This window comes from Lepidochelys kempii, chromosome 22 (genome assembly GCF_965140265.1).
Source record: "Lepidochelys kempii isolate rLepKem1 chromosome 22, rLepKem1.hap2, whole genome shotgun sequence".
Classification (NCBI taxonomy): domain Eukaryota; kingdom Metazoa; phylum Chordata; order Testudines; family Cheloniidae; genus Lepidochelys; species Lepidochelys kempii.
In genome coordinates this window covers 1,157,012-1,173,483 of record NC_133277.1, presented here as the reverse complement: position 1 = coordinate 1,173,483, position 16,472 = coordinate 1,157,012, and the positions used below count along the sequence as shown (strand labels likewise).

At 43.6% G+C, this 16,472-nt stretch overlaps 1 protein-coding gene across 5 annotated transcripts in view; it reads right to left on the bottom strand.

Annotated features, from left to right (window-relative positions):
• The window catches only part of FEZ1 (fasciculation and elongation protein zeta 1), a 164,855-nt gene that overhangs the window by 12,233 nt on the left and 136,150 nt on the right, over positions 1–16,472 (bottom strand). For all 5 annotated transcript variants that reach the window (XM_073320722.1, XM_073320719.1, XM_073320721.1 and 2 more), the window contains one exon: positions 14,561–14,636. In XM_073320722.1, coding sequence (XP_073176823.1) covers positions 14,561–14,636 — 76 coding nt within the window. The remainder of the gene's footprint in view (positions 1–14,560; positions 14,637–16,472) is intronic.

The window sequence follows — 16,472 nt, the reverse complement described above, 5'->3', positions numbered from 1 at the left end:
CCTGGGGGCCATAAAAACAGGAGGTCAAATCTCACCCCTACCACATGTTATATTTCCGTGAACTTCCCAAACCTTTGAAACAAGGCTTCACACACCTCACTTAGTAGGAAGACAGGTATAATTTCCCCCCATTTTACAGATCCGGTAAGGTAATTATAAAAGATTACCTCTCACAGAGCTGGAAGTAGCACTCAGGTCTCTAAGATGGCCAGCGCAAGTCTCATCCACTTAGCCATACTGCATTTCAGAACGATTGTGCCAAATCTATGCACAGTATTTGGTTATCTTGTCTGGAAGTTACATTTGAACCATTAGACCACATTCCACTCTCAGAGTCAAAGATAAAGCGCCGGTATGCTGATTCTCAACACTCGACTGTTGTCTAGCAATTAGCATGCAACATCCTCCCTCTAGTGGCTGGTTCACACAGAAGATTAAAAAAGTGATATCTGCTACCACTTATTCCTTTACCTCAAGTAACAGAGATCCCGAATCTGAATCTGAAGGTCCTGAATAGAGCTGGTTAGAAAAAGGAATTTCCATCTCCTGGGAAATTCCAAAGTATTGAAATCTGTTTTTGTTCCGAATCAGAACAAAAACTCAAAAATTCAAACTTTCTCATGTAATAGACATTAAAAAAATTAATTCAGAAACATTTCAATGTTTATCTTTTCTTAAATATATAATATTAACATATTATAATGCAATATAATATGTAAAATCTGCCATCCAGACTGGGAAATTCAAGAAGTGTGTTGCTTGCCTGGAGCTAGAATTCAGGATGTGACGGAGTGTCTGCTGAGACTCATCAAGGCCTCGGATCGCTACCCCTTCCTACTTCTCCATGTGGGCACCAATGATACTGCCAAGAATGATCTTGAGCAGGTCACTGGCTCACAGACTACGTGGCTCTGGGAGGATGTATAAAGGAGTTTGAGGCACAAGTCGTGTTCTCATCTATCCTCCCTGTTGAAGGAAAAGGCCCAGGTAGGGACCATTAAATTGTGGAAATAAATGCATGGTTACGCAGGTGGTGTCAGAGAGAGGGCTTTAGGTTCTTCGACCATGGGATGTTGTTCCCGGAAGAAGGATTGTTAGGAAGAGATGGGATCCACCTAACGAAGAGAGGGAAGAGCATCTTTGCAGGCAGGCTTGCTAACCTAGTGAGGAGGGCTTTAAACTAAGTTCTCCGGGGGATGGAGAGCTAAGCCCTGAGGTAAATGGGGAAGTGGGATACCAGGAGGAAACACAAGGAGGAGGGTGCAACAGGGGAGGCCTCCTTATTCATACTGAGAAAGCAGGGCAATCGGCTAGTTATCTTAGGTGCCTGTACACGAACGCAAGAAGCCTGGGAAACAAGCAGGAAGAACTGGAAGTCTTGGCACAGTCAAGGAACTATGATGTGCTTGGAATAACAGACACTTGGTGGGGTAACTCACATGACTGGAGCACTGTCATGGATGGGTATAAACTGTTCAGGAAGGAGAGGCGGGGGAGAAAAGATGGAAGAGTTGCACTGCATGTAAGAGAGCAGCATGATTGCTCAGAGCTCCAGTATGAAACCGAAGAAAAGCCTGTTGAGAATCTTTGGGTTAATTTTAGAGGTGAGAGCAACAAGGGTGGTGTCGTGGTGGGTGTCTGCTACAGACCACCAGACCAGGAGGATGAGGTAGACGAGGCTTTCTTTGGACAACTAACAAAAGTTTCCAGATCACTGGTTCTCTCTTCAATCTCTCTGACATCTGCTGGGAGAGCAATACAGCAGTGCACAGACAATCCGGGAAAGTTTTGAAGAGTGCTGGGGACAATTTCCTGGTGCAAGTGCTGCAGGAACCAACTAGGGCCATGCTCCTCTTGACCTGCTGCTCACAAACAGGGAGGAATTGGTAGGGGAAGTAGAAGTGGGTGGCAACCTGGGCAGCAGTGACCATGAGATGGTTGAGTTCAGGATCCTGACAAAAGGAAGAAAGGAGAGCAGTAGAATATGGACCCTGGACTTCAGAAAAGCAGACTTTGACTCCCTCAGGGAACTGATGGGCAGGATCCAATGGGAGGCTAAAATGAGGGGGAAAGGAGTCCAAGAGAGCTGGCAGTATTTTTAAAAGCCGTATTGAGGGCGCAGGATGGTCAGATAGATGCTTTTTGCTAACCTGGTGAAAAATCCACACAGATCTGGCCAAATTAAAAACCCAGAATGTCATCATTTGCACATGCTCAGTAGCACTTGTACAGATTTGAAGCTAAAACTTGAAAAATCCATCTACTCTGAGCACGGTGCCCAGCTGCATAGAGCCTGCCTACCACAAAGACTCCATCTGTACTTCAGATTGGTTCCCGGACATCATGATCCTCCAGTGTCACTCTGAAGCAGTCAGGACACACAAAAATGGTCTTCCTCTACTCTCCATTGCCCCAGGATTCGTTCTGAAGGTTTAGCATTCAAACCCTTCTGACGACATGTGCAATGGCTGTTACTGTTGCATATGACAGAATTTGTTTAAAAATTTTTGTATTTAGGTTGTGAAGTCAAGCACTTAAAAGTTAGAAAATGCTAGATCTAAGAGTCTCCATGCAACTTTAATTTGCCTCCCACATGCATATGCATTATGATACTGTCATTAATTACAAATTTACATGTTACTTTTTCCACAGGATTCCCTACCTCATTAATTTCAGAAGATGGACTGTATTCAGAAAATAAATCTGGATTATGTCAGAAGGCTGTTTCTTGAAGCAGGAATCCTGCCTTAATCTCTCTCTGTGTCAGTTCCCACCCATAAAATGGGGATAAGAGTAGTGCCCTATCTTGCAGTGGTGGTGTGAAGATAAATTCATCATGTTTGTGAAGCTCTGAGATACTGTCATAATGAGAACTATAGAGAGGCCCATGAAGAAATAAATCAGGGTTTTATAATAACAATAATTCACACACTGAAAATTTCCACTGAAAGTTGCAGGGTTCTGGGGAACAAATAGTTTGTGATCATGTAATTACAGGCTGTATCATTACACTTATGCACAAGGGGCTGAATTAAGGTCGCACAAGACTTAATTCTGGCATTTTGTAACTTCGAAGTGCTTGATTTTAAACTTGATTTCTAGGGATCCCTTGCTCTTAAATTAATACTTACCTCTGTGGCTCTGGGCTTTGCTAATGGGCTACAGAGCCTCCCACCTGTTAATCACCACTTTCATTCAGACAAGCTCAGCAAGGACTAAATGTTGTTGCTACCTAATGGATATTTGATGGACCTATGGGAGGGGAGTTTGATGGGTCTCAGCTCTAGTTCCTACATCACAAACTCACTACCACCTTGCACTAATTGACAGACTGATCAGAGGCTATGAGCTGCATGAGCCAATCATAGAATATCAGGGTTGGAAGGGACCTCAGGAGGTCATGTAGTCCAACCCCCAATGAGAGAGACCTACTCTTACTTTGAAAAGGAAGCACCTCACAGGAGTGCTTTATCATGGCCAGTCAGGAAGGGATTCCCTAGGTAGCTGCTAAACCAGAGGAGTAGTTTAGGATGAGCAGCTGGGAAAAGCAGGGCAGATTAGGGTTCAACAAGCTGGTACCTGGCTTCTGGGCATGGTATGATAACAGAATCTAAACTTTCATTTTTTAAAAAAATTATGTTTCTAATGTGCATGGTTGTGCAGGAGGGGCCTAGGAGGGCCACACAGAAATGTGCCTGAGGTAAAACACTGGCTACCTGGCCCTGAGGTTGAGTACCTGTGCATATTTTCTGTAGAGATCTGTAAATCCCTAGTGTTTCAGTTAACTGCTTTACCAGAATCTCCAGTTCTCATGAGCTTCATCCTGGTGCTGTTAGCTGCCTTATCTCTGAGGTGCATAATTATCTCAATGAAGTGGATGATATAGCCAGCCCCCAGTGCTTTGAGCATCTTAAAGATTAAAACCAGTTCCTTGAATTGGCACTTAGAAAACACAGTGTGGTGTGTTCTTGGTGGGTTTTCCTGCTAATTAGGCAGCTGCTGCACTCTGCACAATCTGAAGTTTATGTGTTGTTTCCACCTTCTGCCCCAGATAACGTGAGTTACAATAGTCCAGCCTGGAGATGATGAACTCATGGATCACTGGGAATAGTACCTCCCCTGAGATAAGCAGAATAATGTCCTGACATGCTAGAGATGGAAGAATGTATTTCTTGCCACTGTATCTATCTAAGCATATTGAGCAAACTCCAAGACTTTGTACTATCTTGACAGACTGAGAATAGCTGCCTTTGATGGACAGTGTAATCTATGTCTTGGCTAGGTTCTCAATACATTACTTACTTCCCATCAACATTATTTCATGAGAGCTGGGTTCAGAAGAAGTGGTAAATCTGCATCGTCAGGCTATTGTAGGCAACAGAGCGCATACTGGCTATGAAACCTGTATCGCTGACAAAGTGGGAGAGGCAAAGTGGGAGAGGCGATGATTTAACTGGGAATTGGTCCTGCTTTGAGCAGGGGGTTGGACTAGATGACCTTCTGGGGTCCCTTCCAACCCTGATATTCTATGATATTCTAGGCTCTTCTGAAGATCTGCCATAAATACTAAGGAAGAGGGGAGGCAGAATTTTTCTCGATAGGAGGGCTTTGAGGCCTAAGAAGCAGCTGGCCCCTGACCCTTCCTGAATCCTGGAATGAATAAAACCATCGTATTGCTGCACTGTCCACTCCAGCCAGCTCTTGTACGCAAGTTGCCAGCACATTGTGCCCAATCCTGTGAAAGGTGGCATAGAGTTTGAGCAGTGCTACTGATGGAGAGTCCACCACCTCCCTGCACACATACAGTTTCTGTGTGTGTGTGTCTCTCTCTCACACACACACAGAGTCTGTCTCTCTCTCTCACACACACTGTCTCTGTGTCTCACATACATACACACACACTGTGTGTGTCTCTCTCTCACTCACACACACTGTCTCTCTCTCATGCACACACATACACACGATCTCTGTCTCACACACAGTCCCTGTGTCTTTCTCACATGCACACATACACTCACACACTGTCTCTGTCTCTCTCTCTCACACACACACACAAGCTGTCTGTCTCTCTCTCACACACACTGTTTCTTCCTGACACATTTACACACACAGTTTCTGTGTCACACACACTGTCTCTGTGTCTCACACATATACAGTCTGTCTCTGTCTCACAGACGTATTGTCTAACACACACACAGTCTCTGTCTCTCACACACACATTGTCTCTCTCACACACACACGCACTGTCTCAGTGTCTCTCTCTCACACACACACTGTCTGTCTCACACACTCTGTCTCTGTCTCAAATACACAAGGTCTCTGCCTGCCTCTCAATCACACACAGTCTCTCTCTCTCTCACACACACACACAGAGTCTCTGTGTCTCTCTCATGCACACACATACACACACTGTCTCTGTTTCACACACACACATACATTGTGTCTCTCTCACACACTGTCTCTGTCTCACACACACACATTATTTGTGTGTGTGTGTCTCTCTCTCACACACACACACTGTCTCTGACACACACACACTGTCTCTTTCACACTCACCTCCCAACACATACTTGTGTTGTTGTACTTCCTGCAATGCACATATATTCTCTGTCATTTTATTCTTTCAAAGTGCTGTTTGACTGGTCTATGCACTTCGTAATTTTATTTCTCTCTTATGCTTAAATTTAATTATTTGAATAGTGAGTTCTAAAATGGCTAGGCTGACCAGGCTGGAGTAATTATCCCTATGGTATCTTTTAAAAAATATATATTATATCTAGGTTTTTTGTTTCTACTGGTGGCGCACATCCGCACATTGTCTCAATATTGGTGCACATAACAAAATGCATTCTACACATCGACGAAAAAACGCAAGGGAATACGTGTATGTGTATGCTCAGAGACAGCTACGGAACTTTTACTGCAAAAATGTAGGCACCCAGTACGTTTAGGCACTGGCAGGGTTCGGCTAGAGCTGAGCAGGGCTTTGTGAATCCCAGCGGAGCCTGATTCTGGGATTTAGGCACCTAAAGTAGCGGTTAGTTTCCTAAGTCTCTTTGGGAATGTAGCCCCATATGTGCACAAACTTCTATGCTTTATCACACAGTAGTTGTGCAGATTTGTAAAGGGTTGTAAGGTTCTAGGATGGTTAAACTCATTCCACCACGCAGGGAATGTCCTCCATTAGAGGTCAAGGTGTACAGTTCCTCTAGGGGTTGTGTACCCATCTGAATGGCCTACCCTTAGAACCAGTTTGGTTTTGTATGGCTGGGAGGAAAATACAGTTCTATCACCAGTCCTCCATCTATGTCCTTGATACAGTGACTAAATGTTCTCTTTCTAGCTTTGTCACCACTGGTCATGGGGGTATACGGGTCTCTCTATCCCTCCCTCCCTTGCTCACTGCTTCTGATATTTTTATATATCAGAGCTGATTAATTGTAACAGATGAAGCAGGAAGGAAGATGGCTAGAGCACACGTGGCAGAAGTCTCATTCTGACCTTATTCCATTGTAACATATTATTACATATTGCATATGTAATATTCCTCAGTACTTATTTTACTGTTAAACATAAAGGAAGAGGAAGAACACATAGCACAGAAGTACAACCTTCTCTATCTTTTTCCAGGGTCTTAAAAAACAAGCACTAATCTAACTACCAAGAAGGAAATAAAACTAATAGAAAAAGCAAACAACAATACATTATATTCTAATAGTTAGCACTAATCCTACATTGAGGCAGGGAACAAGGGGGTGGTTCCTGCCCATAGTGGTTGACAGCAAGAGAGGAACTGAGAGATTAGTAAGGGGCAGTGTCTTTCATACCCTTGGTTTTTCATTTGTTTTGGATTATAAGGCTGTATGCTCTCCCTAGCAGTTTTTACTCCTATGAATGGGTCTGTGGCTTGCAAATCATGGCCTGTATCTCCAGCAGTGGGGATCTGCAGAGGCAATTTCATGAAAGAATTGTGTGCAAGATAACTACAACAGCTGAACCAATTTTGTTCAAACTTGGCTTGTTTTGTAAATCTCGGTGAGTTCTGAGGAAAAAGCGAAATTGTCTGTTTCCTGGTAGTTTTGAACATACTGGCATTGAAAGTCTTCATGCACTGTAGTGTTTGTTGCTAGGTTCTTATTTCTCTCACTTTTGAGTGATGAGTGTTGTGGCAGAGCTCCTACCTTGTCCCTGTGGGTCCCGCGCTTCCAGGCGGTTTATGCTAGCCTCAGTCAGAGGCTCACTGCGACTCTCCATGTAGCCCTTCTCTCTCTAGGGCCAGGGTACAGTCTACTGAGCCCTTTTCATCATAAACCGGCAAGGAGGTTGGTGAGAGAACCTCCTACAGTCTCTGTTGTCCCTACGGGCTTATTCAAGAACAGTTTAGCCTCCTGTCCTGACAGGGGCCCATCTTCCCCACCCAGGAAGTGTTTCTGTAGTGGTGGGTTAGGGGAAACCCGGGCCTGCCCTCTACTCACAGTGTATATGTGGATAGTTAAAGAGTGGATTGCGTGTGTTTGATCAAAAGCACTTTTAACTGTTGAGGAGATGTGAAGCACTTTAGCTGGATCTAATTGCTGGAAGGTTTTTAAAGTCCAACAATCTCACAAAAACATTTAGACCAATGTTTTCAAGAGCAGCCAGTAAACTCAGACTTCCCCAATTTAAATTAAAGGGCTGTACAATTTAATCCTGGAATTTTTTATGAACTAAAGAACTTTACAAGTTGTCATTGTTTATGTATTTATTTATGATATTGGAGCACATCGAAGCTGCAACCAAGATCAGAGCCTCATTGTATTGAACAGTGTACAAACGGGGGCCCTTATCTTATAAAGACTTAACGCATGCGCCTATCTTACAATGTGTAAAGTGAAGCATATAAATAAAGATTTGCAGGATCAGGGCCATAAAGTAAGAGACAGTCCCTTCCCCCAAAGAACTCACAATCTAAACAGACAGGGCAGACGTGGAGTGGGACAAAGAATATAATATGCAAGCAAAGCGAACAGAGTCATAGTTTACAAATGTCATGTTAGTTCCACAATTATTTTTTTTTATTAATTTTTGGATGGGTTTTCTTTTCTATCTATATTCAATGAAGGCAGGAAGAGGTTTACTAAAAGGAAAAATAAGGGAAGGGAGAGGAGAGGGGGCATGGAAGACAGCTTGAGTGAGACGGAAGTGAAGAGACTTGAGGGAGATGGAGAGGGATGTCAGAGGTTAGAGCCAGAGCCAATCAGTAGACGAAAGAACATGTCTAATGTAGAAAGCATATTCTCATGACATCATCAATGTCCCATAGTGCCTGCTGCTGAAACTGCTTTTGTAGCTGCTCCAGCTGGCTTGAGTTGCTGTGCCCTGGAGTTTCTCTTTTCCCTGAGCCTACATGGGTAGGGGCTGGATAGGGCCTAGTGTCCCTAGAAGGGAGTTTCCCTTGCACAGTTCTCAGTTCGGCATCGTCACCTTGCCACATCCACATACTCTGATGCTGCTGAAAATGCTACTGGTAGCTTAGCAGTTTATTCTCTTGAATCATTGAGAACTGTCTGGCACTGTTGGTGAAGAGAGGATGGTTGTCAGACTGCCAGTCCTATCAACAGCTATGAGAACTGTTTTCTAAATGGATACTCACAAAGAGGGAGAAAGGGATGAAGTGCACAGAACCAGAGTTCAGATATTTGATCCTGCTTTCTTTCTATTTCTATTTCTATCTATCTGTGGATAAATTGGAGAGAGTTGTGGATAAATTGGAGAGAGTCCAGCGAAGGGCAACAAAAATGATTAGGGGACTGGAACACATGAGTTATGAGGAGAGGCTGAGGGAGCTGGGATTGTTTAGCCTGCAGAAGAGAAGAATGAGGGGGGATTTGACAGCTGCTTTCAACTACCTGAAAGGGGGTTCCAAAGAGGATGGCTCTAGACTGTTCTCAATGGTAGCAGATGACAGAACGAGGAGTAATGGTCTCAAGTTGCAATGGGGGAGGTTTAGATTGGATATTAGGAAAAACTTTTTCACTAAGAGGGTGGTGAAACACTGGAATGCGTTACCTAGGGAGGTGGTAGAATCTCCTTCCTTAGAGGTTTTTAAGGTCAGGCTTGACAAAGCCCTGGCTGGGATGATTTAACTGGGAATTGGTCCTGCTTTGAGCAGGGGGTTGGACTAGATGACCTTCTGGGGTCCCTTCCAACCCTGATATTCTGTGATTCTATTTCCTTTCTCTTTTTCTGATTTTTTCCCATTATGGAGATGGATCTGGAAGCAGCATCCATAACATCGAAGGATGCTTGAAGCGTGGTTCTAGGTTGGCCCACTGAGATGATGGACTGGAATTGCTCCCTATGTACTATATGCATATATAATTTATATTTGGCCAGGACCGCCTGATAGTTCACAATCCTGAATTGCAGGGTTGCTGAAGAGTAGAACTTCCATCCAAAGAGATCCAGTCTCTTTTAGTCTCTGTCATATGGGGTAGACTTGGAAAAGTGTTTTCTACCCTGCTCATTTACCACACCCACCACCAGTGAGTTAGGAGGAGGGTGTGAGAACAAAGAATCAGAATCCTTAGGGGGAACATAATACTTCTTAGCCACTCATTTACATGTTGGTAGAATGGCAGCAGGTGTTTGCTTCTCAGTCTTAGCTTGATCCAGGAGTTTCTCATTAATGGGTAACACTGCCCTGGAGGTTGTTGCTGACTGCAGGATATCCAACAGTTTGTGCTGTAAGTCTGGAACCTCCTTGAGTGGAATTTGAAGAGTGTCAGCTACCCTATAGAGGTGTTGAAATTGCCAAAAATCATTGGTCATGGAAGGTGGTGGAGGCATAACTGCCTCCTCTGGAGACGAGGATGAAATAGGTGTTTGAAGGGTGGCCTCTTTATCTGCCCTGGCCTCCTGCTCCTCAAATGCTTTCTTCAATGAGAAGGCTGTTTGTGGAGGAAAGGACCATATGACTCTGGCCTCCCTATGTAATGGTACCAGTGGTTTGGTGAATTGCTGCTGGTTGTAATGGACTGGGTCATAGGCAGTCTGGCCTACTGTTCATGATTGGGCAGAATCTGCATATATAATTGCTAGTTATAGTTGCAGTTATAGTTATAGTCTAGTTGGCTCCCAGACTGCTGCGCTGGGCATCACAAAATGGGGAAGAGATGGCCAGCCCTCTGTGGAGATAGAGGTGGTTAGGGACTATTTAGAAAAGCTGGACGTGCACAAGTCCATGGGGCCGGACGAGTTGCATCCGAGAGTGCTGAAGGAATTGGCAGCTGTGATTGCAGAGCCATTGGCCATTATCTTTGAAAACTCGTGGCGAACCGGGGAAGTCCCGGATGACTGGAAAAAGGCTAATTTAGTGCCAATCTTTAAAAAAGGGAAGAAGGAGGATCCTGGGAACTACAGGCCAGTCAGCCTCACTTCAGTCCCTGGAAAAATCATGGAGCAGGTCCTCAAAGAATCAATCCTGAAGCACTTGCATGAGAGGAAAGTGATCAGGAACAGCTAGCATGGATTCACCAAGGGAAGGTCATGCCTGACTAATCTAATCGCCTTTTATGATGAGATTACTGGTTCTGTGGATGAAGGGAAAGCAGTGGATGTATTGTTTCTTGACTTTAGCAAAGCTTTTGACACGGTCTCCCACAGTATTCTTGTCAGCAAGTTAAGGAAGTATGGGCTGGATGAATGCACTACAAGGTGGGTAGAAAGCTGGCTAGATTGTCGGGCTCAACGGGTAGTGATCAATGGCTCCATATCTAGTTGGCAGCCAGTATCAAGTGGAGTACCCCAAGGGTCGGTCCTGGGGCCAGTTTTGTTCAATATCTTCATAAATGATCTGGAGGATGGTGTGGATTGCACTCTCAGCAAATTTGCGGATGATACTAAACTGGGAGGAGTGGTAGATATGCTGGAGGGGAGGGATAGGATACAGAAAGACCTAGACAAATTGGAGGATTGGGCCAAAAGAAATCTGATGAGGTTCAATAAGGATAAGTGCAGGACCCTGCACTTGGGACGGAAGAACCCAATGCACAGCTACAGACTAGGGACCGAATGGCTAGGCAGCAGTTCTGCGGAAAAGGACCTAGGGGTGACAGTGGACGAGAAGCTGGATATGAGTCAGCAGTGCGCCCTTGTTGCCAAGAAGGCCAATGGCATTTTGGGATGTATAAGTAGGGGCATAGCGAGCAGATCGAGGGACGTGATCGTTCCCCTCTATTCGACATTGGTGAGGCCTCATCTGGAGTACTGTGTCCAGTTTTGGGCCCCACACTTCAAGAAGGATGTGGATAAATTGGAGAGAGTCCAGCGAAGGGCAACAAAAATGATTAGGGGACTGGAACACATGAGTTATGAGGAGAGGCTGAGGGAGCTGGGATTGTTTAGCCTGCAGAAGAGAAGAATGAGGGGGGATTTGATAGCTGCTTTCAACTACCTGAAAGGGGGTTCCAAAGAGGATGGCTCTAGACTGTTCTCAATGGTAGCAGATGACAGAATGAGGAGTAATGGTCTCAAGTTGCAGTGGGGGAGGTTTAGATTGGATATTAGGAAAAACTTTTTCACTAAGAGGGTGGTGAAACACTGGAATGCGTTACCTAGGGAGGTGGTAGAATCTCCTTCCTTAGAGGTTTTTAAGGTCAGGCTTGACAAAGCCCTGGCTGGGATGATTTAACTGGGAATTGGTCCTGCTTCGAGCAGGGGGTTGGACTAGATGACCTTCTGGGGTCCCTTCCAACCCTGATATTCTATGATTCTATGATTCTATGAAGTCTGCCCATCAGGGGGTGGTTGTCACTGTGCAGGGGCTGGAGGGATCGCAAGATCCAGGTTCTGTAAGCAAGAGTCAGGGTCAGGCTGGGGTCGAAGACCAGAGATCAGAGGCAGTACCAGGTTAGAACTAAGAGTCAGGAATCAGGGTCAGAGTCAGGCTGGAGTCAGAGGTTGGAGATCAGGAGATCAAGCAGGGTCTGGCATTGCAGCAGGCTGAAGTCTGTGAGATTGTCCAGATGACTTCCTGGGACAACTCCTGGGGTTATATAGAGAGCTTGGAAATGAGAGGGCTGCAGGATACCGTCGCTCTGGGTCTCTTGGGCTGCATTTCCTGCCACACCTACCATAGTGCTCCCTGTCTGTGCCTCTGCATGGCCTCCCGGTGGCAGCGTGGGACTACCAGTCATCCCAGGCTCCGTAGATCTTGGTTCTAGTCCTGGGGTTCTTACAGTCATCCCAGTATGTCAATTGAGGGGGAGTGGCAGGCTGGGCTGGTTCCATCATCCTTGATGACAAGTGTGATCTTCCCTGTGACTGAACAGATATGCTGGAGAACTCTGAACAGAAATATAAGAGACCAACGGGAAGTCTCCTTCATCCTCCTTAATATCATCTAATGGAGGAGCACTCACAGAAAAGGATGGAGAGTCCTGTTCTACCAGAAGATGGAGGTCTGACAATGGGGACCCATGGTACTGACAGACACATGGTACCCATATGAAGCGAGGACTCCAGTTTTGTCCATTACAGACAGGTTCATAGGTTATTAGAACTATTGCACCAGAAGTGGAGCAGCCATAGGGCAGTACTCAAAGAACACGTATTTCTGTTTTCAGTCTCTTTTCACAAGTAAAAGAATGAAGGAGAGCAGCTTGAAAACAATCATATGAAAAATTTTACTTTTCAGAGAAAAATTGAAGCAAAACATTTTTGTCTGAAAACTTGTAGTTTGAAACTGAAAATTTAAATTTGGAAATGCCACCATGGTGCCTCTTGGAGTCTTAATTCTGGGTGCCTCATTCCCTCATTCTCCTCTATGGGCCAGGCTCCACGGCGGGTCTACATCTCCCATGAGTCACCACAATTTCCCGAGAATTAAGTTTCTAACCTCAAAATATGCTGTGTTCTAAGTGTACTCGAAATAAAATATGGACAATCTACACAATGGTTGCCATGGGCAATATATATCATATAGAGTTTGAGGCCAAATTGTTTACAAATGACAGGTTGATTTTGAGTTTCTGAACTTGGGCAACCAAATTTGGGATACCCCAAATCAGTGGCTGCTTTGACAAATTGGGCCTGAATGACTTGTGGGTTCTCAAATTGACGTACTGTGTGACTTGGACAAGCCATGTCATGTCCCTGTGACCACCTGTAAAACACGGGTCGTGATACCTCCCAATCCCTAGGCGCTGGAACTTGGGGTGCTGTTAGAGGTGCTGGCCAGAAGTGGTTTCCATTATATACAGGATTTACAGTTTGGTTCGATGGCTCTCAGCACCCCCACTATAACCGTTGTTCTGGCCCCCCTGGGGCAAGCCGGGGGTTTCAGTCAGTAATGTTTGTAAAGCCCTTGGAATTCCTTTGATGGGAAGACAAAGTATGGTATACTGCATTATAGAGTGGTCAGATTCACTTTTGTTTTCTGTAACTTTCACTTCCTGTTTTCACTTCATGTGTTCAAGTTTCATCTTTCAGTGATTCTTGTTAATCTTTCTGTCCACTTGGCATCCTATGGGGTGGGCGGTGGGGGGGGAGACGCAAGACAGATATTAATCATGTTGCTAATGCACTGCTGAAAGGTGCTCTGGGACCATGGTGATGTGGGCAGTGTACTGAACAGAAGAGAAAAGCCCTTAATTCAGGGGACTGTGAATGTAGGGCTGGTTGTTCTTCAAAGAACACTGAGATATGTCTTTCTAAATATAACATATGTTTTCATCACAACCTGATGCAATTTTCACATTAATTAATTGTGCAAAAGATTTTATCCTTGGTAATCTTGCTGGAAAGTTTTTTGGTACTAGAGACAAGCCGTTTTTGACACTGCTCACAAACTGTCACTTATACAGAAATTGTATAAAACAGCCAGCCATTCATAGCATTTCATTCCTTTCAGAAGAACAGAAGCCAGTGTTTGCTTCATTCAATACAATACGCAGTTGCCATGGAGACACAGAAGGAACCGAGTTTCCCAGAATGTACCAGGCTTGTCATAGCATATCGGCCTTTTATTTTCTGTTCCAAGTTAGAGTTAGGGGCTAAATTCATTAACTAATAGATATTGGATGTTTATGAAATGCACTTTAACCTTCAAAATGTTCTTGCACACGATGATTTTCCAGTATAGAAAGCTGGAAGTTAATTGCCAGCAAAAAAAAAAAAAAAAAGTGTAATAGTTTGAAATCAGATAAATAAGGAAGAAGAATGTTATTTGTTTGTAGGAATTTGAAAAACATCCTCTCCCTGTGCTATCCTTTCTTGCCTTTTCCTGTTTTGGCTAATGTGTCATTCAGCTCCACTCTGAACATACAAGCCTGTAAATGAAACCCAGTGCACATGATTGTCATGAAATGTATGAATTTCTTCAAATAGAGCTTCAGTCTCACAGATTTGGGATTTCTAGGTCAGAACCAAGCTCAGTAGAGTCAAAATGATAGAGGGTCTAATATCCTGCTGAATTTCACAAGTCCTTCTGCACCCAAATGGCCTTACCACTGAGAGAGCCTAACATGATACCCTAAAATGGCATTCTGACATAATATGTATGGCAAACCCAGGAACTTACTGTTTGTCAGCATCTGCAGATCTTCGACAGAGGGAGGTGACCCTTTCTTCTCATATGGAATAACCGTGTTCAAATACTAGAAAGGAATGACATGTACCATTATTCTCTCGCCATTGCAGGGCAAGCTAATGTGAAACCAAATTGCTTATAGAATCATGTGAGATATGAAAGAAAAGAAATCACACAAAAAACTCTACTAAGTAAAGAGGCTAATGCTCTAGAAAATAATCTTCAATTCAATATTATTATATATTGGTATGACAAACTATGCAATTGGTGCCAAAGAATGACAAGGACAGAACTCCTCAGGATATGCCAGAGGCAGGCAAGGGCTAAATTCTGCCCACCATTTTGGAGGAAACACAAGGCCTCTGGAGGGTCCTGCAGAAAAGTTCTGACTCTACCCAGCCCCTTACTAAAGCTGGGTGAAATATCCTGGCCAAAGTTTTTGGTTTTGGTTGTTTTTCCCCTCCCCGAAAAATGCAGATTTGGATTGGCTGAAACATTCTGAAATTCATGTTTGTCAAATTGTTTCTGTCAACCTCCCCCCCGCCTGAAAATGTCAAAATATTTCATTTAGACCTTTTTGACACAAGACATTTCAATTTTTCAATTCAAAACTTTTCATTTCAAAATTACTTGCAATTTCATTTAAAAGCAATAAAAATGTTTTAAACTAGTCAAAATCAACTCAAAATGTTTCATTGCAGAGTAAACAAAACTTACAAAATGATTTGCTGAAAATTCAGAAAAATTGCATTTTTTGGTCAACCTGAAAATTTCTTCTTCTTCTTCTTCTTCTTCTTCTTATTTCAACACTGCCAGTGAGCTGAAAAATCAATTATTCCCACAGTTCTACCCACTACTGTGGGTTTTAGTCACAGTTAAGTTTCAAGCTCCTGCTGGGATAGGGCTTTTTTGTGTATGTGTGTGGTTTTATCCCATGACCACTGGCCATTGTCTGGTCCGACTGGTTGGCTAGTCAATATAAGCTGAAGCTATCTGGGTTGCATCTTTCCTTTCCCCCTGGATTCCGCAGTTTTCCTGGTCAATTTTTAATGGAAAGGTCTTTATTTACTTTTGAACATCTAAAGAAACATTTTGCTTAGGAAAAAGAAAAGGAGTACTTGTGGCACCTTAGAGACTAACCAATTTATTTGAGCATAAGCTTTCGTGAGCTACAGCTCACTTCATCTGCATCTTATGCTCAAATAAATTGGTTAGTCTCTAAGGTGCCACAAGTACTCCTTTTCTTTTTCCTAAGCAAAATGTTTCTTTAGATGTTCAAAAGTAAATAAGGTGCCACACCTTAGAGACTAACCAATTTATTTGAGCATAAGCTTTCGTGAGCTACAGCTCACTTCATCTGCATCTTAGGGCTTTTCTACACAGGGACATCCAGGAAAGTTAATCCAAATTAACTAAAGGTGTGAATTTGAAGTGGATTAGTTAAATGTCACTAAATCCCATATAGATGCTATTATTCAGAATTAAAGTGGCTTCAATTTGGATTAACTTTCCTGGATGCCCCCATGTAGACAAACTGTTACTTGCATTTATGTTTTGGTGTTGCAGGAGATGGTGTCTCTTAGTTTCACCATCTCCACTCTCACGCTGATTGCACAGTTCTTCCTGACTCAGTTTTGTTACTGTAATTTGTTACTGTTATTTTCCACCTCAGGTTTATGGTCACTGATTCTGTATTTGTTCTGCCTTTATTTTGCACTCATACTAGTGGCTTAGGTTGAGAGCATCACTGAATTTGGGGTAGGGTTAGTTTGTTTCACAGGTCAGACAGAGTTGTGGGCACATGGAAGTGATCTTACATACAAATGGATTATTTATTTCTTTGAATTCAGTTTTTAATCCTCTAGTGTGGGGGCTGTCAATTTTTTTCATGGTGTGAGCTATT